Source organism: Castor canadensis, chromosome 11 (assembly GCF_047511655.1).
Source record: "Castor canadensis chromosome 11, mCasCan1.hap1v2, whole genome shotgun sequence".
In the NCBI taxonomy this organism is placed as follows: Eukaryota; Metazoa; Chordata; class Mammalia; order Rodentia; family Castoridae; genus Castor; species Castor canadensis.
In genome coordinates, this window is record NC_133396.1 from 27629622 (window position 1) to 27649857 (window position 20236).

Below are 20236 nucleotides of genomic sequence, written 5' to 3' on the forward strand. Positions count from 1 at the left end.
ATGAGGTATCTTTGGTAGGTATCCAAGTCTAAACACAAGATTAGGTTTTACATATGCTTTATACATGAAGGTAACTTTTTTTTTTTAGGGGGGGGTAGTGGGGTTTGAACTTAGGGCCTCATGTTTGCTAGGCAGGTGCTCTGCCACTTAGCTACACCCCAGCTATGAAGGTAATACACAGTAGTTTTAGTAATTTTGTGTTCCTGTCCCCTCCCTCTGGTAGTGGTGGGGGAGCTTTTTGGAGATAGGGTTTTACTATTTAGCTCAGGCTAGTCTTGAATTCATGATCCTCCTGCCTCAACCTCCCCTCCCCAGAGCTGGGATTACATGAACCACCATGGAGATCTGAACCTATGTTTTGACTACAGCCTGTCTTATGATACCAAGTGTGGAATATTCTACTTGTGGAGTCAGTGCTCAAATTTTGAGTTTTGGAGTATCTCAGGATCAGGTATGGCAGTGCATGCCTGTAAACCCCAGCACCCAGGAGGCTGAGACGGGAGGGTCATAAATTCAAGAACAGCCTAGGCTACATAATGAGATCCTGTCCGAAAGGAAAAAGACTTTTTGCTGGAGGTGGGGCTCAAGCAGTCGAGTGCCTGCCTAGCAAGTGCAAAGCCTTGAGTTCAAACATTGGTAGTGCCAACAAACCATTTTATATAAATGGAAAAAAAAAAGCACATTTTTCTATTTCTTTCATTCAGAATAGTGTAATTGAGACTTATCTGTTACTACATGAATGAATGGTTCACTGCTTTTTATTGCCAAGTAAGACTATAATTTATTCTTTCTCCATTCAGAACAAGGTTTTCTGTGAACATATACAGTAGGACCATCCCCCGCTCCCCTTCCATTCATGGAGGATATGATCCAAGATCTCTCTCTCTCTCCCCCTTCTTCTTTTCTGAGTGCTGGGATTATAGGTGTATACCACCATGCCCAACTACAGTTAAGAGCTCAACAATAAAATAGAAAAACTGTAACACTATAGTGCAATAAAAGTTGTATGAATATGTTCTCACAAAATATTGTATTGTGTTAACTCTATTCTTGTGATAATACAATGCCTATGGGATCAGATGAAGTGAGGTGAATGACACAGCTTTAGGGTACTGCATAAAAAAATTTGAGCTGGGCAACAGTGGCTCATCCCTTTAATCCTAATCGGGAGGTAGAGAGCAGGAGGATCCTGGTGCAAAGCCAGCCAGAGCAAATAGTTTAGGGAACCCTATCTTGAAAAAAACCAACACAAAAAACCAGGGCTGGTAGAGTCAAGTGGTACAGCAACTGCCTAACAAGCGTGAGGCCCAAGTTCAAACCCCAGTACTGAAAAAAACCAAAAAAAAGAGAGAGAACTTGAACACAACACTGTGATACCTTGAATGATAACCCAGACAGCTGATAAGTAATGGATGGGTAGAGTGTGGGTAAGCTGGTCAGAATAATGATTCTCATCCCAGGCTGGATAGAAGTGAGATGGTTTGGGATAATATGTATTTTCTCAAACCTTACATTTGAATTTATGTACAAGAAATCACAAAATTCAAAATAGGAATTGAGAAATACTCTATGGTGATTGGCCTTAGGAGCTAGGGAGCTATTTAGCTTTTGCTGGCCTTGGTCTCATTCTACTACCAGGATGAAAAGCAGAGTCTGGCTAGTTGTGTAAGCCCAACTTTTCTACCTTTTGGGGTCCAGTTTTTGTGCTACCAATGTAACGACTATGGATGCAACAATTACTTAGGTCTTAGTTTCCCTGTTTTCTAAATAAGGAAAAAAATATCTTATCACACAGGAAGAATGTATTATTAGAAGGATATATTATTATATAAAATAGTTTGAATGGACTTTCAGTTCTTCAAAGAGATAGCTATGAGTCCTTAAGTATGAACCTGAAAAGCTAATTAAATATAAGGCAACCTTGTCAAAATTAAGTAGTTTAGAGGATCTTTAAGATTATTATTGGAACTAACTTTTTAAGAAGTTGATTTTCTTTTTTTTTCATTGCCGGGCTTGGACTCAGGGCTTCATGCATACTAAGCACATACTCTATCACTGAGCATATGCTCACTTGGGTACCCTCAGCCCAAGTCAACTATCAATTTTAACCCAAGTAACAAAATTCAAATTTAAGCTAGGTTTGTGGTACAAACGTGGCTTGAACAATCAAGTTAGATCACTTATGTTAATACAGAGAAAATATGATGACTATTCAGTACTGTGTTAATTTCGTACAACTTAAAAACACTGATATAAAATGGTAACATTTTCTTGGTGTTTAATTATTTTCATTTTTATCTGGTGCTGAGTATTGCTAGGTAAGCAAGCACTCTACCATTCAACTATGTCCCCAGTATGTTCATCTTTTAAAAAAAAATTATGGAGCTGGTTGCTCAAAAGCTACACAATCAACAACAAAATAGAGAATATTAATTAAAATTGAGTTAACTACATGTCTGCATACAATAGCATGTAAAATAATCTAACAAATGAATTAAAGTTAAAAAGGTTTTAGGGTGTGGCTCAAGTGGTAGAGTGCCTGCCTAACAAGCACAAGGGGCCTAGGTTCAAACCCCAGTATTGCCAAAAAAGTCTAAACAAAGTAATAGATAATATTAACCAATATTTACTGAGCAATATATAGAAACTGTGGTGATAAGCACCAGAAACACAACACTGTTAGACTTGATATGCCTGACCTATGACCAGATTGCAAACTGGGGCAAAATAATTAGGCTCTGATGTTTTAATAATTAGTATTATATATAATCAATTTGTAATAGGAGTAGGAACTAAATAGTACAGTAAAAAGGAGATTCTGGGAAGACATCTTAATGTTTTAATTATCACAGCAGCTTATAAAGCAATCATTCCATCTGCATGGAGGTTTACAGAAACCTCAGAGGGGAGGCAGGGTTGATTCTCACCTGTTAGTTTAGATTTGAGATTGCTGACTTTGTCTAGACCTTAACTTCTATACTAAATTCTAAATTATCAACACTAAAGTGAGAACTAGAAGAGAGCTCAAAAATCCCCTAATGTAATGTTTCCCTAACTCAGGGGTATACATCAAAAACACATTTCCAAAGCTTATTGCAGACCTACTGCATGACAACCTTCAGGAGAGGGGTGTGCATTTTCTACTACAGCCCCCAAGAGCTGAGCCCAGTGATTAGCTAATCTTAGAAAACACCTTTGTATGTCTGTCTGTCCAATTTGGCAGACATGGCTATTTAAGTTGACATCAAGGAAGATGATGTAATAAAAAAATTAAGTTCTTTAATCCACTAGCTACATTTTAAGTGCTTAATAGCCATATGTAGCTGGTGTGCGGGCCAGTGCAGGTATAGGACATTTAATCACTGCACAAAGTTCTACTGGACAATGCTAACTGATTCTAGATCAACCCTTCAAGTGTGATAAGAAATATGAGGCACATGATCTTGTTCAATAGGTGACATGGAGTACTAGTCAGTACAGAAATCCAACTCTAGTCTATTAGTATCCTTCTTACTGTAACATTTCACTCTACTTCACACTCAGGATTTGTTCAAATGGAACTGCTGCCTTTTCACTTTTTCTTCTGGCTTCCAGAAAAGCAAGAAACTGTAAATTGGTGTGTGTATGGGAAAAAATCTTTAAAAGAAAAAAAAGAGACAGATGTGGTGGCTCACACCTGTAATCCCAATTATGTGGGAGGCAGAGGTAGGACGAAGGAAGTCTAGCTAGTGTTAAGAAGTGCAAGATCCTATATGGAAAAAGGGCTAGAGTATGGCTCAAGTGATAGAGTGCTTGCCTAGCAAGCACAAGGTCCTGGTTCAAACCCCAATATTGTAACAAAACAAAACAATCCCCCCACCAAAGTTTATTAAAAAATAAGCTCTAAAAAGAATCTGTATGTATTTTTTTAAATGTAAAATTAGAAGACAAGCTGGGATCTGGTAGTTCACATCTGAGATAGCAAGGATGATAATTTTGAGGCCAGTCCAGGCAAAAAGTTAGCGAGACCTTATCTTAACCAATAGCCAGGCATGGTGGTATGTGCCTGTCACTCCAAGCTATTTGGGAGGATCACATCTTAGCCTAGGCAAAAAATTTTGGGAGACCACATCTCAATGGAAAAAAAGTTGGGCATGGTGGCAAGTGCCTGTCATTGTGGTCCAAACTAGCCTGAATTAAAAGTGAGACCGATGCAGCCATGAAGAAGAACGAAATGTTATCATTCGCTGGTAAATGGATGGAATTGGAGAACATCATTCTGAGTGAGGTTAGCCTGGCCCAAAAGACCAAAAATCGTATGTTCTCCCTCATATGTGGACATTAGATCAAGGGCAAACACAACAATGGGATTGGACTTTGAGCACATGATAAAAGCGAGAGCACACAAGGGAGGGGTGAGGATAGGTAAGACACCTAAAAAACTAGCTAACATTTGTTGCCCTTAACGCAGAGAAACTAAAGCAGATACCTTAAAAGTAACTGAGGCCAATAGGAAAAGGGGACCAGGAACTAGAGAAAAGGTTAGATCAAAAAGAATTAACCTAGAAGGTAACACACACGCACAGGAAATCATTGTGAGTCAATGCCCTGTATAGCTATCCTTATCTCAACCAGCAAAAACCCTTGTTCCTTCCTATTATTGCTTATGCTCTCTCTACAACAAAATTAGAAATAAGGGCAAAATAGTTTCTGCTGGGTATTGAGGGGGTGGGGGGAAGAGGGAGGGGGTGGAGTGGTGGTAAGGGAGGGCGGGGGCAGGGGGGAGAAATGACCCAAGCTTTGTATGCACATATGAATAAAATTAAAAAAAAAAAAAAAAAGTGAGACCATATCTGCAAAAAGGACTGGGGACTCAAGTGGTAGAGTGCTTACCTAGCAAGTGTGAAGCCCTGAGTTCAAACCCCAGGGCCGCCAAAAAAAAAAAAAAAAAAAAAAAAGAGACACCTGAACAGTTAATAGTACCCTGGTGTTAGAAGATATATTTAAGTTTATTGTAACTATTTTAAGTTCTTTTTCTTCTACTGTCCTGTTTTTCTCTCTCTTGCATTTGAAACTGAGATAAAGGACACACACTGTTTTACTTTGAATTTAGTGTAAAAGGTTAAATTTTAGCAAACATTTTAAAGATGAAAAAGAGAAACGAGAAGCAACGCAAAGATAAGTGACTTTTCTATTTTAGAATGTGGTCACTGAGATCACTTGAGCATTCCTGACTTAAGTAATTTAGTAGTTTAATGTTTAATATAAATGACTTTATTTTTTGTGGGACTGAGGACTGAACCCAGGGTCCCCTTGTGCATGCTAGGCAAGTGCTTTACCACTTGAGCCATGTCTTCAGTTCCAGTTTAATATGAATGACATTATGACATTAATATTGTCATTTTCACCTATAAATTAAAAGTTTATCTTCTTTTAATCACTGTAGTATGTTTTAAAACATAAAATCATTTATTTCATTTTCATTTACAAAATAATTAAGGAACTAGAAGGAACATCTCAATATCTAGGGAGGCTTACACAATAAGATCCACACAGAACCAGCCATAAAAATATATAGCAATGCCTTCTTTAAAAATAAAACCAGTTGTTCCTGTCTAGTATGTTTAGAATGCAAATGTTTCCAAAGCCAGTCAACTTGTGTCATTACAGTTCATGCTTAAAGTTACCAGGAAAACAATTTGGAACTCACTATTAATTAAAACTTTAAAGACACGATTATACAACTCTATTAACTTTTCTCACAGTGAGTATTCAATTCCATGCTAAATTCTAGTGACTAAATTTACAGAAAATGTCAAAGTTTACATAAAGTTAAAAATTAGATGGCTAAAAAACATAAGACTCTGAACAGATACTTATTCAAGACAGATTTTCCTGTAATTTGCAAGGTATCCACAAGCCCTGAGTATAGGTTTCTGTATAAATAGAAGCTACTTGTTATTTAGAGGAGGTGGTGCAAAAAAAAAAAAAAAAAAAAAAAGACAGCTATTTTCTTTCTAAACACTCTTTGGTGTTGGTGTAAACGAAAGAAAAATAAGTTTAATCACACAAGAGCAAAGCAACAGTTTCTTAAGCCTTAAAGGGGAGGGAAAAAAAGTGTACTAATATTTTTAACAGGGGATTGGGAGTTTAAGGTAAAAATTTTTCATTGCTTTTTAGACCAGATGGATTACTTCTATAGTACTATGTCTTGTCTCCTGCTTTACCATACTAGGAACAGGAAAACATGTGCCCCCAAGATTCTTATGCCAATGAAACTAGTAAAGACAGCGCAGCTCAACAAATGAAGGACATTAGAGCAATACTGAGTGACTGTATTTGAAACTGAATTAACAAGTGATAAATACTGATACATACTACTTTAGGGAAGATTAAAAGTACTCCAACTCTAAGCAAACATTAAAAGTGTTGCATAAACGTCAACTGTCTTAAAAGACAAGAGTTTCTTAAAGAAAAGAAAGGAAGAAAAACAGGAAAGCATTTGGGAAAAGGGGCCTTTGCAGGGAAGACGTTTGCAAGGAACATAAGTCAAAATGTCGGGAGAATAGTAGTTCTGATTATTCCTCTACCAGGCTATTCTTCTATCTGCTTCACTACTGTCCCGATAATTTTAGGGCAACCTTAGGGAAAGTGACTTCGGCCAACAAACAAGTATAGTTTGTGACAGAAATATGGAGATGACGCTGAAATTTATAATTTCAAAAAGGTGCACTAGGGAGACACAACAGCCATGAATTCCTCAGATTACAATCCCCCGTTTCCTGTAGAACCACCTTCAGTTGAAACTGCCCCAACAAAGTTTTCAACTAGGCTTCCCTCTCTCTCAAATCTCCTCCCCATCCTCAACTTCCCTGCTGTTCTTTCCTGGCATTCAAAATATAGGCCAATGAGCAGTATGTGGGTGAAGAGGATGTGAGAAAAAAAGAAAATTGAGAAAAAAAAAAAAAAAAGAGCTACTTAACCAGGACATGAATGAGACTGACCCTCATGAGGGTAGACAATTACAAGCACTGAGAAACGGAAGGGGCTTCCCTGCGCAGGAGTTAGCGCTCGGTGTTTGTAGGAGTTTCGGGAAAGGCCAGACTACCTACCACTTGTCAGAAGCTGCAGAGGGGGCGGCTGCTTTGGGTGACCTCTAATGTCTCTTCCGACTCTGAAACGTTAGGATTTTTATTTCACAAAAGGGAACGCAAAGGTCATGTAAGTCCACCGACTTGGAACCCGGTTTAAATAAGCGGCCTTGGCGGCGGCTTCCCCAACACCACTCCCACCTCTCCCTCCCACACGTGCCCACCCCGCCCCCTTTCAATATTTCCACCTCCACGTGCAAAATGCCTCGCGGCACCGGCCCCCAAACACATGGGCACCTTTCCGGGTGAAGAACTGAAACTGCGCCCCCGCCCCCACCCCCAGGGAAGTGAGGACTCCCCTCTCCCCCAACTGGCTTTAAAAAAAAAAAAAAAAAAGGAAAAAGTCACAGACGCAGCCTTTCTCCCCAGGCAGAGCGGGGGTGGGGGGCGCACAGGAAAACTTTCCATTTTTTTCTCTAAAGAGTGAAGAGAAAAACCCCGGCGAGCTCGGGGCAGAAGGGGAGGGGGAGGGGAACCCCTGAACGTTTAACGGCCGGTAGGGGGAAGGGAGCTCCGGAGGTGGAGGGGGCGTGGGATGGAGAAGTAGGCCTGGGAGCGAGGTCAGGGAGCGGCAGGCTTTCCCCCCCCAACCTGGCACACAAAGCGGCTGCCGCGCTCGGCTCTCACCAGATCCTTTGTGTTTTCCATCAGGGCCTCATGGGTAGGGGTTGTCCGTGCTCCCCGAGCCCGCGGCGCCCCCTCCCCGAGGTGGGGGCAGGCGCCTCTCCCGGGACTGCGGCGAGTACAGGGAGCCCCAGGCTGGGCCCAGACCCGCGGTGGCTGCGGCAGCCCCCGGATTTCCCCCCTTTAACTCGGGTGGCCCCAGGATATCAACAACATTAGCATAGCCCTCCCTCCCCAGCGCGCCTGCGCCGTGACCCGCGCCCCGATTGGCCCACTTCCCCACCTACCCTCCTCTCTCTCGTCCAGCGTGGGACCCTCTGCAGGCTCCGTACTCTACGGACCGTACCAAAACGAAGGGAAGAGGAAATAAGAGCTTGCGTTAAGTCGGGTAGTTAAAGTCCGGAGGAAGAGAAGTTCCTTTCAGTCACCCCCGTTTGTACACTAGCTTTCTCGCGTTCATTTCAATAGGTTGAAGCTGCCAAGTTGTGTTGGAAAAATTTTCCACTCCAGTCACGCCGTTTCCCCCTACACCCGGAAGATTGGCCCTCCCGGAGGAACTCCCATAGGGGGAGGAGCTGGCGGGGGGAGTGGGAGCGACGTAGGGGGCGGGACGTACTGGTCACGTGACAAAAAGGTGCGCAGACTCCTTCCCGCCCTCCCGGGTCCCGGCTGTGGCGAGCAAGACGCCGGGGGCACATGCGCAGTGGGGCTCCACGTGAGCGCCTGCGTTTCTTCCCAAATCCAACGATGCCGCCCGAACGGAGAAGTCGAACGAAACCAGATCGAAGAGCCGGCACGAAACCTGACCGGAAGACCCAAAAGAGATGGAATGGGAAAGCCAAACCCGGGAGGGGCGAGATGTCCCGAAAGGCTTTCTCTTCATCCCCGCGGACGCCGCCGGCCCGGTCGAGCGCTGCGAATACTGTGATCAGCGTCGCGGCGGCGGAGGAAGAAAGCAGGCTCCGGCAGCGGAACCGCCTAACGCTGGAAGAGAACAAACCGGCCGTGGAGCGATGCCTGGAGGAGCTGGTCTTCGGCGACGTGGAGGACGATGAGGACGCGCTGCTGCGACGGCTGCGGGGCTCGCGGGTGAGGGAGGCCTCTGTGCGGGCTGGGCGCGCTCTGGCGGGGCGCGCGGTGGGCGGTGAGGTTCCCGGGGCGGAGCCTGGGTGACCTGCGGCGGCGAGCGCTCAGGTGGGAGGGAGGCTCGAACGCGGGCGCCGAGGGGCGCCGCCGCGCGCACCCGTCCTGCGGCGCGGGACTGTGAGCCTAAAGGGGCGGAGACAGCGTCTTTCTCCTCCCGGAAGGGGCTGAGGCGCCTCGTAGGCAGCTTGTGCTCCACACGTTGTTTATTGTGAAAACCGTAGTAGTGAGCATTTTTCACGGCTCGGCTCTGTTACCCTCTGCCGGAACTTGGCGGTGGTCGCTAGATCGATTACCTGATGCATTTCTTTGCCAGTGATTGAGTTCATTTCGTTGATGACGTCAGTTCGTGGGCAGAAATCTGGGAATCTGCGAATTACCCTGCGTGATGACGATGCCCACCGACTGTACAGAATGAGCACTGTATTCGTCTGTTTAAGCAATATTTGCAAGTCTTTGGATGCCGGATACTCTTGTTAGCAATGGCAAGCCCTGCGTGATTGGTTATATTTTTTGCACTCTATCGTTTGTTTTATTCTGTTCCTGGCTATTCGACCAAGATAGATTCCCAGGTATCTCCCTAGGTTCTGGAGGAGCCACAGCAACGGATAAAACTTGACAAAAACCACCTGCCCTCTTAGAGCTTGTGTAAATAGTAGTGTTAGAGATAGAAGATAAAGAGATAAGTAGTAGTGATCTGTGGTTTTCTGCTCTTTCTCCAGCATATGCTATGGTAGCATTCCATCTCTTTATTTTATCAGAGGGCCATGAAATCAAGCCGTCTACAAGCCACTAAGGTGTGGTGTCTGCCACCACAGTACAGGAAGAACTCAGTGCTTGAAAGCATTTTGTCTTCTGTAGGTTCAAGTACATGGAAGCTCAGATGACTCAGAAGTGGAGAATGAAGCGAAAGAAAGTTTTCCCCCTCAGAAGAAGCCAGTTTGGGTGGATGAAGAAGATGAAGATGAGGAAATGTGAGTTGCTTTTTCCTTTCAGAATCCCTCTGGACACTTAAAAAGTTATTTTGCATGTTTTAAAGTCATTAGTTTAAAAAATATGTGATTGTGAAGACTTGAAGAACATTAGAAAGTATAGAAATGAAAAAGTTGTTGATAATCCCACTACCAAGAGAGAACTGCAGTTAACATGTTGGCATATGTCTCTCTGTCTCTTCTGGGAAGTGTAGACGAGCTAAGAGAACAGTGTTTGGAGTTAGGCCTGACCTTGCCTCCTTAATTGGCCAGTTCCAAAGTGACCAGGGGCAAGCTTGGACCAACCTTTTTTCATTTATAAAACAATAATATTAATAGTGACGATCAGAAGGTTGTTTGGCTTACATAGTGCATGTAGAATTTTTAGCACAGTGCTGGAAACTGAGTAAAGGCTCGAAAGAAAGCTGACACAATATGAAATTTCATAGATGAAAGCGTACCATATATTTAATTTTTGACTTTTTCTACACAGTGATACTGTAAATATTTTCCCCCACTTTTAAGCCTTTATAAACAGTCTTAAATGGTTATGCTGTGTTGTAGCCTCTTGAATGCGTATAATTTAAATAAAATTTTCTCATTTGTCCCTTTTATAATTTAATGTCAAAGTAAATTTTATGAATAAACTTTTTTTTTTTTTTTTTTTTTTGCTTTTCTCATTAATTCCTTAGAGATCCTTTGAGGTAGAATTACTTGATCTAAAAGCTCAGATATTTTTAAGGCTCTTGATGAATGCTGTCAGACTGAGTACCAGTGTTATGCTCCTTGAAATATGTCAATTTCAGCCCATTCTTATGAAAAGTGATTTATTTTATTGTTTTTTCCAGACTTTGTCAGTTTGGTGGTAGGAAGTATCTGTACTTAATTTGTTTTGGGAAAAAAATGTTTTTTTTTTTTTTTTGTCTTCAGGGCCTTGAGCTTTCCAGACAGGTGCTGTACAATTTAAACACCCCCAACCCTTTTTTGCTTTGGTTATTTATTTATTTATTTATTTTACCACTCAGTCTGGGCTCTCTCCCTCTTATTCCCTTAAAAGAGAATAAGAACGATCATCAGTGGCAAATGGCAGTTGCAGTAAAGCAACACTGAGAGCCAGCTTCATGCTCAGGAGAAAGCACTGCACCTCCTCCTCGTGGTTTCCGGTACTTTACACAATCAGAGAAACGTCTCTGATTTAGAAATGATCCCTGAAAGTATAGTCTTGCTTTGGTTATTTTTGGGATAGGGTCTCATGTTTATGCATGGGCTTGTCTGGATTGCAGTTCTCCCATTTACACTTCTTACTTAGCTGGGATGACAGGCACGTGGCACATGCCCAGGTTTTTTTTTTGGTACTGGGGTCTACACTCTGGGCTTACACCTTGAGCCACTCCACCAGCCCTTTTTTGTGATGTTTTTTTCAAGATAGAGTCTCGACAACTATTTGCCTGGACTGTCTTCTAACCACAAGCCTTCTGATCTCTGCATCCTGAGTAGCTAGGATTTCAGGCATGAACCACCAGCACCCAGTTATGCCCAGCTTTTTATTGATTGAGACAGGGTGTTGTGAAGTTTTTTGCTCAGGCTGGCCTGGAACTCACTTCTAATAGCTAGGATTACAGGCCTGAGACACTGTGCCTGGCTAAGAAAACATTTTTGTTACCATTGGCATTTCTCTCATATATGTATCTGTAATCTGTATTATGCCTCTGTCTGTTGGACACTATTTTTTATTGATCTTAGCATGTCAGATTCCTTACATTTCAAACCTTTTTTTTTGGATGTGCTTAGGGATTGACTCTGCCACTGAACTACATCTCTAGCCCTTAAACCTATATTTATTGTAGGTTTTTCCCCAGCTTTCTGTGCACAGAAGTTTTTGAATCTTTTTCATCATCATTTTTACTGTTTTTAAAATGTCTTGTCAGAGAGATAACTCTTTTCTTATAATTTTTCCTTCATACTATTTTAAAGTTTGCTTTATGTATATTTAACTCTTAACATTTTCTGGGATTTAATTTGAAGAGTGGCGTGAAGTATATCTAGATAAGTTATGATGAGTATTATGAAATATTAACTCTCCAAGGATTAACGAGTTGATCTGAAATACTAGAGACTCCAAAGGAGGAAGAATGGAGAATATGCCTATGAAATAGCCACATCTTACAGTCTTCACCTTTAAAGTTCCATTAAGGGAGCACCCATCACTTTATGATGAGTCTTTAGTTGTTTTTGTTTTGATCCATTTTTGCCATGTATGAAGTTTTGTTTTTTTGTTGAGGTACTGGGGTTTGAATTCAGTCCCATGCTTGCTAGTCAGGCACTCTACCACCTGAACCAATCCTCCAGCTATGATGAGTCTTTAAAAGTAACTTTAAATGTGTTGTTATGTATTTTAAAGGATTGACATGATGAACAATCGATTTCGGAAAGATATGATGAAAAATGCCACAGAAGGTAAACTTTCAAGAGATAAGCTTCAGAAGAGACTTCACGCAGAGTAAGTGTCCTTTTTCATGTGATTATCTAAGAGGTATATAATCAGCGGTTTATCTTTGTTTGCTCTGTCTTTGGCTGTTGGATTTCAATTTTGAAACAGGAGTACTGATGTCAGTACTTAGGGAAGAGGATACAACAAATGCAAAAAAAAATCATTAATACTGGTAACTTGATTATTTGTGTATAGTAAATCATCTTTTTTTTTTTTTTAACTTTTTTTTGTGACAAGGTCTCACTGTGTAGTCCTGACTGGCCTCAAACCTGTGATTCCCCCATCTCAGCCTCCCTATTGTTGGGATTGCAGATGTGTGCCACCATACCCAGCTTTCACAATTTTCAAAAATTTAAACACTTGCTGTTCAGTGGGTTTTTAAACATTTTACCACATTTGCTTTATGGGCTTGGCTGTATGTGTTTTTTCAAAGCATTTGAGAAAAAGGTATGGATAATATGACACTTGACCTCTGAATTCTTCAGGGTGCATCAACTAAAATAAGGAGATTTTTCCTTTCTATTGACAGTATCATCATACTTAAGAAAATAGCTAATGGCCAATCAGTATTAATTTCTCCAGTTCTCATAAGATTCATACATTACGTTTGACATGATACCTTTTGAGTCTCTTAATCTAAACCATTATTCCCATCTTTTAGTTTTATTTCCCATAACAGTGGTATCTTGAAATGCTCCGGCCTGTTGTCTTACAATGTGTTCTACATTCTGAAAGTTTTCTTTTTTTGGTGGTAGTAGAGATTGGATCCAGGGCCTCAAGTATGCTAGGCAAGCATACTGCCTTTTGAGCCATGCACCCCACCGATTTTTTGTTTTGTATTTTTTTTTGGTCTTGCTGTTGAAATCTTGCCTTAGCCTCCTGAGTGCTGGAATTACAGGTGTGCTCCAGCATGCCAGCTTTTTTTAAAAATTGAGATGAAATTCACATAAACTTAGCTGTGTATTTATTTATTTATTACTTGGTGGTGCTGGGGTGTTGAACTCAGGGCCTTGCCCTTGCTAGGCAGGCGTCCTGTCACTTGAGCCAGGCTCCTAGCCCTAAACTTTTTTAAAGTGTATAATTTTGTACATTAACAGCATTGTGCAGTGAGCTCTTCAGTCTGCTTCCAAACATTTTCATCACCCCTAAAGATAGTATGCATCCATCAGTCACTCCCAATTAACTCCTCCCTAATCTGATTGTTTCTTCATTATAGTGTTTTTCTGTGACATGTTTCCGATGGGCTTCACAGATTAAACATTTTGACAGAAATCTGTTAAGATGATGTGACTTTTATGCATATCTAGGAAACTACAAAGTGTGATCACTGATGATTGTGAACCCTCAGACAGCTCAATTTTGAAAGTCAAAGTGAGTGAGTTTTGAACTTCACTCAGGCTGGGGGCATGGTTCAAGTAATAGAGACCCAGCCTAGCTACTGTGAGTCCTGAGTTCAACCCTCCCCTCCTGCTCCTCCCCCACAAAAAAAAAGAAGAAAGAAAGAAAGAAAGAAATTCTAACCTTTGTTTTGCCTTTAGCAAATAATCTGAGTGAATGAAGTTTTTGGGCAGTGCAGGAAGAACCTGTTCCCCTAAGACGTATACCTAGTGGTTTACATACACCTAGTGGTTTTCAGCCTTTATGTTATGGGTTACAAAATGGTGTAATTTTTTTTTTTTGATTCCTCTGTGTGGAAATCTCCATGCATAGATAATCGTGGAAGTCTGTTGATCTTACAAAGTTGGTTTTACCAAATTTGCTCAACAGGAGAAAGCATCGTCTTGACAGAATCTCAGTGTCTGCGGAGGAATTAGGGAAGGATACCTTTAGGTTTGGGGACTGGGGTTAACTGTAGGGGTAGTTTTATGAGTTAGTAATTATGGTCTTGGATGGGAGTTGGCTAGAAATCTTTAAATCAAGCAAGTTGCTGAAACAGTTGTCTTTGGAAAGGAGTTTATGTGGAGTTACTGCTACATACTGTTAGTTTGGGAATGTATGAGTGTTTGTGAGCTGGTTTTAAATAGTTTGAGCTGTAGTGGGTTATGTTGCATGTCATGTTTTGTTCAATTTTTCTGTTTTGCAAGCCATTATAGGCTTTATTTGCAACTCGTGCTTTTTTATTCTACGTTTAATGATGGCAATCTTTTGAAAAGTAGAGCTTTCCTCCCCCTGCCAGGGTTTCACCAATATTCTTTTGGATTCATAGGTTTTTATTTATTCAGTGTATTATAATCAATTGTAGTCGTAGGTTTTTGCTCAAATTGGCGGTGGCCTTGGGATCCCTGCCTAGCTGGCTCCTACATTCATCTTCTTTGGTCTTAGAAGCTTTTTTTCCTTTCCCTGCCCAAGATCAGCCTATTTTCTTTAGAACGCTGGTTCCTTTTAGAGTGAAATGATATCCTAGAATTAGGTGTGCTTATTGTTGTAATAATTTTGCTGCCTCTAGGTTCTTTAAAAATTGAACTGGGGAGCTGGGCACTGGTGGCTTACACCTGTAATCCTGGCTACTTGGGAGGCTGATATAGGGAGGATCATGGTATGAGTCCAGCCCAGAAAAATAGTTCAGGTGACCCCATCTCCAAAATAACCAGACCAAAACGGACTGGAGGTATGGCTCAAGAGGTAGAGCAGCTGCTTTGCAAGCAAGTATGAGGCCCTGAATTTAAATCCCAGTCCCACTCCCCAAAAAAATTGAACAAGGGGGTTGGAGGCATATCTCAAGCAGAAGCCCTGAGTTCAAACCCCAAAACTGCCAAAAAACAAAAAAAAGTATGTACATATATATGTGTGTCTGTATATATACGTATATTATATATATACATTTATATATGTATATATATATATATATGTATATATATTGGACTAGGAAGTTGGTGTGTTATTTATTTTGTTGGTACTGGGGTTTGAACTCAGGGCCTCAAACTTGCTAGGTAGGTGCTCTACCACTTCACTCACACTCTAGCTCTATACGTGTGTTTTAAAGTAATTTCATATGAATACTTTTAATTTAACTGAACACATTTAAAAATACTTAAATATTGGTACATTTGTAGTATTCCTAGAGATTCGTTGCATTAATAGCATTATGCTTTTTGGGGAGGGGGTATTGGGGATCAAACCCAGAAGGGCCTCACAACATGCTACATCTTTTTCTTTTTTTTTTTTTTAGTGGTAGTGAGGTTTGAATTCAGGGCTTCATGCTTGCAAGGTAGGCACACTACCCTTGAGCAACACCTCTAGCTGGTACATCATTTCTTTTTAACAAGATAACTTTATTGAAATATAATTTATGCACAGTGAAATTCACCTTTTAAGTGTTCTGTGAATTTTCTTACATACATGTAGTCAGCTAATCATCACCATAATCAAGATAGGGATTCAAGACATAGAACATTGAGGTCACCCCAAATAGTGTAGTATAACCCTTTGTAGTTAATCCTCTGGTTCTACCCTTTTTAGCCTCTAAAAGCCAACTGTTATGTTCTTTGTCCTTATAGATTTGCCTTTTACAGAATATAATGCAAGCAAAATCATGCAGTATATAGTCTGTTTATGCCCATTTGGTGAATTCATTATTTCAGACATTATGTTTTTCAGCTTTAAATCTTTTCAGCTGGAAACTTTTTGTTTTGGTTATTTCCTGTTTCCCTTTTTGTTATGTCATGCTTCCTTTAAGAACTTGCATATATACGTTAGCTATTTTAACTAATCTATCTTGTCTGTCATTTCTGTGTGTTTGTATTGACTGGTTTTTCTTTTGTTACTGTTCATGTTCTACTTTTTTACATGTGTAGTGATTTGATTGAATTCTGGGCAGTGTTTTGCTTTTTGTTTTGGCAGGCACCTAATTTGCTTGCATATCAATTTGATCCTTTCAAGACTTGATTTTAAGCAGGTCTAGTGTAGTCCTTACTCTAGACAGGTTTATCCCCACTACCAAGGATGACCTTTCTGGAATCTCTAGTGAATGTCCTGAGTGTTCAGTAAAGACCTTCCTCTTACTAGTTGGGAGCTTGAATCTGGGCTTTGGTATTGTGCCATTTATAGCTTCTTTGTAGTTTTTTTTTTTTTTGGGCGGGGGGGGGAGGGGAAGGGGGCTCTACTGCTTGAGCCATGCTTTCAGTCCAATTTGCTCTGATTATTTTGGAGATAGGGTCTTGCAAACTATTTGCCCTGGCTGGCCTTGAACCACCATCCTCCCAATCTCAGCTTCTCAAGTAGCTAGGGTTACAGGCATGAACCACCAACACCCAGCTGCTTCTTTTTTCTTTTTTTTTTTTTTTTGAAGTTCTGGGGTTTGAATTTAGAGCTTCATGCTCGTGAGGCAGCACTCTACTGCTTGAGCCACACCTCCTGCCCTCCTTCATAGTTCTTTAACCTCGTGGAGTCTTATCCTACAAATATACAGCTTTGTATTCAGCAGACATGTCATTAAACTCCTAGGGGAATTGGTGAGTTTTTGGGCTCTTCTCTCCTTTTCTCTTGTGTAGCTTCTTTCAAGTCTTCTGTTTTTCTTGGCTGTGTGCCAGGGTCATCTTAATACGTTCTCAGGAAAATTCCTGGTGGTGCTCACCTTGTTCATTTTCCTTTTCTCAATCATAGCACTGGACTGCCTGTTGTCCAATTTCTGCAAGTAGTCGTTTTATATATTTTGTTCACTTTTCTAGTTATCTATGGCTAGTGGGCTTAGTTTGGCCAGTTAGTTTGTACTTTTGTATTAAAAAATTAGAATGACTCTTTGCCCTTTTTCAGCTACCAGCCCTTCAGAACACAGCTATCATGTTTCTCTTAAAGCTTACTTTTTCCAGGGTGAAATGCTCCTACTTTGTTCAAATCATACATGAAGAAGTTTCCTGTATTCTTCCTTATCTACCATGCATTGTATATACTCTGGCTTATAATCACAGACTTCATTACTTAGTCCTGAACATCTAGGCTGTGTTAGTATGAACAAATAAGATAGCCATATAACTACATGAATATGTTTTTAGGTGTGCTGTATCCAAGATTAATTTGGGTTCTAGGTGGGTAGAGGTTTATGAAAACTTGGGACTGTTGCCTGTGAGTAAAGATAACTTTTGTTCTTAAAAGTAGTAGGAGCTTCTTTGGAAGAAATTCTATGCATACTCTCAGTGGTGCTCTAACCTGAATATTTCATGTATTAGGGTTTTTTTTTTTTTTTAGAATATTATAATGTTCACTACATTTTTATCCTCGATATTTTTGCTTAGATTCCAGCATGCCATGGGTGGAGTACCTGCATGGGCAGAGACTAGTAAGCGGAAGACATCTTCAGATGGTGAGTGTTGATATCTCAGTTTAAGTCCCTTTGCCTATTCTGTTGTTATTTGTGCTTGCTTTTTTTTTTTTCTTGGTGTGATTAGGGTTTGAACTCAGGACTTTGTACTTGCAAAGCAGGTGCTCTCTCGCTTGAGTCACACCTCCAGTCCTTTTTGCTCAGGATATTTTTTGGAGGTGAGGTCTTGTGTAAACCATTTGCCTGTGCCGACCTCAAACTGCAAACCTCCTAATCTCAGCCTCCTGAATACCTAGGATTACAGGTGTGAGCCACATGCACTTGGCTTTTTTTTCTTTCTTAGGCTTCTAAAAGCCTAGTGTTTTAGGTCTTTTTTTTTTTTTTTTTTTGGTCCTATTTAATGTTTAGTTTTTGAAACCTACTGTGTCTGAGGTAAGCTGTTTTTTTTTTTTTTTTAAATAATAGTATGAAGTCTCTTTAATACAGGTAGAGTGTCCCTAATCTGACATTTGACAGCCTCCATAATCTGAAACTTTTGAGCATCAACATGACACCATGAAGTAGAAAATTCTGCTTTCTGGAAGCTTAGTTCATGCATAAAAATTATTAAAAATTGTATAAAATTACATGTATATAAAACATAAATGAATGTCAGGTTTAGATTTGGGACCCATCCCCATGATACCTCTTTATGTATATGCAAATATTCCAAAATCTATAATCTGAAATCTATAATCCAAAACACTTCTGGTCCAAAGCATTTTAGATAAGGTCTACCCAATTTGTAACAGATTCTATACTATAAGGCAAAGAGTAGATGAATTTTGTTTCTTTCTCAACAAAATTGCGTTATTGGCATAGGATTAAGGAAAAATAAGCAAATTACTTCTTGGTTCAGAGCCCTCTCTGAAGCAGCTAATCTAGCTGTTTGCTCAGAAATGGGATGTCTTTCTATGGAGCACACTGTCAGGTTAGGCTCAGGTGGTTAGTTTATGACTAAGTTTGGCTTGTGTCATTACTGTTTTCTGGTTTTTAGATCCTTTTGAGTTTAGGTGTTATAAATATAGATGTCTTAGCCAATATCTGATTTGTGTGCTGGGAGTTATAAGTAAGTAGTAGACTTAGAATTAATTTTTTAAATCCTTTAGAGAGTCTAGAGTTATCTTCCCACATAGTATAGGGGCTTCTTCCTTAGCATGTTTGATATCTGATAAGCTTCTGTTTGATTACTGCTACCTCTGCTTCCCTTCTCCCTACCCCTGTCAGCCCTTATGGTCCTTAAGTACAGTGAGCCCATACAGGGAGCCAGTGTTTAAATAATTCTTAGATAGCTCAGTCTTTTTTTTTTTTTTTTGTGGTACTGGGGTTTGAACTCAGGGCCTCACACTTGCTAGGCAGGCACTTTGCCCCTTGAGCCATTCCTCCAGCAAACTTGGTCTTTTATTAGGTAGAAATTGACCTTGTTTCCAATCAGATGTAGAGAGTGAAGAAATCTGCATGATATTGCCTGACTAGCCATTGTGAGAATCATCTTCAGTTTATCCTCTGCTTAAATATATCAAATGTTGTACTTTTTGCTAGACCATTTTGTTCCTCTCCCTTTTCTTTTGGAAGTTTATTTCCCAACAACTCTCTGTTAGCACTTTTGGAACACATATAGGTTATCTTGTCTCTATTTCATGTAAAACTCTTCTTTTATTTGGGAAATCTCTTCCCAAGGTAGTTTTTCTGTGGTGTTGAGAATCAAATCCAGGGCCTTGCACATGTTAGGCAAGCACTCTACCATTTAGCTATATTCCCAGCCCTGAGTTTATTTTTATTTATTTATTTTTTTTAGCTAAACATTCCTGTTCCTTTAACAAAAAAAAATTTTTGTTTGATGGTACTGGGATTTGAACTCAGGGTCTCACACTTGTGAGGCAGGCACACTACCACTTGAGCCACACTTCCAGCCATGTTTTAATCATTTTTTTATAATACATATTTCTGGATCTGACCTCTTGTATGAAATACAATTTTATTATTCATTTAGAATACTGTATTTTAAGAACCCCACAATATTTAGGTCCATGAAATTATAGGATAAGGTTATGTTGTCTGTTGAAACAGAAAACCTCCCAACTCCCAGTGGCTTAATATGGTAGGAGTTACTTCCTTTTACACATAAAATTAGGCTAGTGAGAAGGTGATTGTGTACTTCAGGAACCCAAGTTGACAGAGGATCTGCCATCTTTGGGTTGGGTCTTTCAAAGTTGTCCAAGGTACTGAAATCAGTTGGTTTGTAGGAGAAGAAACAGATACCCACCCAAAGGAATTTTTATTGGCCTAACCTAGAAGTAGTATATGATACTCATGCCCATACTTTATTGGCCAGAACTTAATCTTGAGGCCACACTAACAGTAAGGGAGGTCAGGAAGTATAGTTCAGCTTTGTGCCTAGGAGACAAAGGATATTTGCAATTCAACAATTAGGTAGTCTGCCACCACCTGGTATATACTAGTCTATAGACAATTTTACATAAGAGAGATGTTCAAGTAGGTAAGTAACTTGCCTATGGTATACTTACTGGAAGAGTGGTAGTGAGATCTCTGCTTCACAGTTATCTCTAACATGCTTTTA

General features: G+C 40.3%; 2 protein-coding genes and 1 non-coding gene across 15 annotated transcripts in view; 1 reads left to right on the forward strand and 2 right to left on the reverse strand.

Moving 5' to 3' along the window:
* Mbtd1 (mbt domain containing 1) overlaps nt 1-8507 on the reverse strand; it is a 64792-nt gene extending 56285 nt beyond the window's left edge. For 3 of the 13 annotated variants that reach the window (XM_074046067.1, XM_074046066.1, XM_020175958.2), the window contains exon 1: nt 7758-7991. In XM_074046067.1, coding sequence (XP_073902168.1) covers nt 7758-7778 — 21 coding nt within the window. In that variant the 5' untranslated portion in view covers nt 7779-7991. Of the gene's footprint in view, nt 1-7091; nt 7154-7757; nt 7994-8041; nt 8340-8370 lie in introns of those variants that run through there. The other 10 variants (XM_074046073.1, XM_074046069.1, XM_074046072.1 and 7 more) reach the window with 7 other exon arrangements.
* Utp18 (UTP18 small subunit processome component) overlaps nt 8451-20236 on the forward strand; it is a 32979-nt gene continuing 21193 nt past the window's right edge. The window contains exons 1-4 of the mRNA XM_020175960.2: nt 8451-8843; nt 9759-9871; nt 12270-12368; nt 17591-17658. Of these exons, the coding sequence (XP_020031549.1) occupies nt 8451-8843; nt 9759-9871; nt 12270-12368; nt 17591-17658 (673 nt within the window). The remainder of the gene's footprint in view (nt 8844-9758; nt 9872-12269; nt 12369-17590; nt 17659-20236) is intronic.
* LOC141414230 (small nucleolar RNA U3) lies at nt 10885-11092 on the reverse strand. Its single transcript, XR_012439298.1, has one exon. It is a non-coding gene; the product is annotated as a small nucleolar RNA U3 (small nucleolar RNA).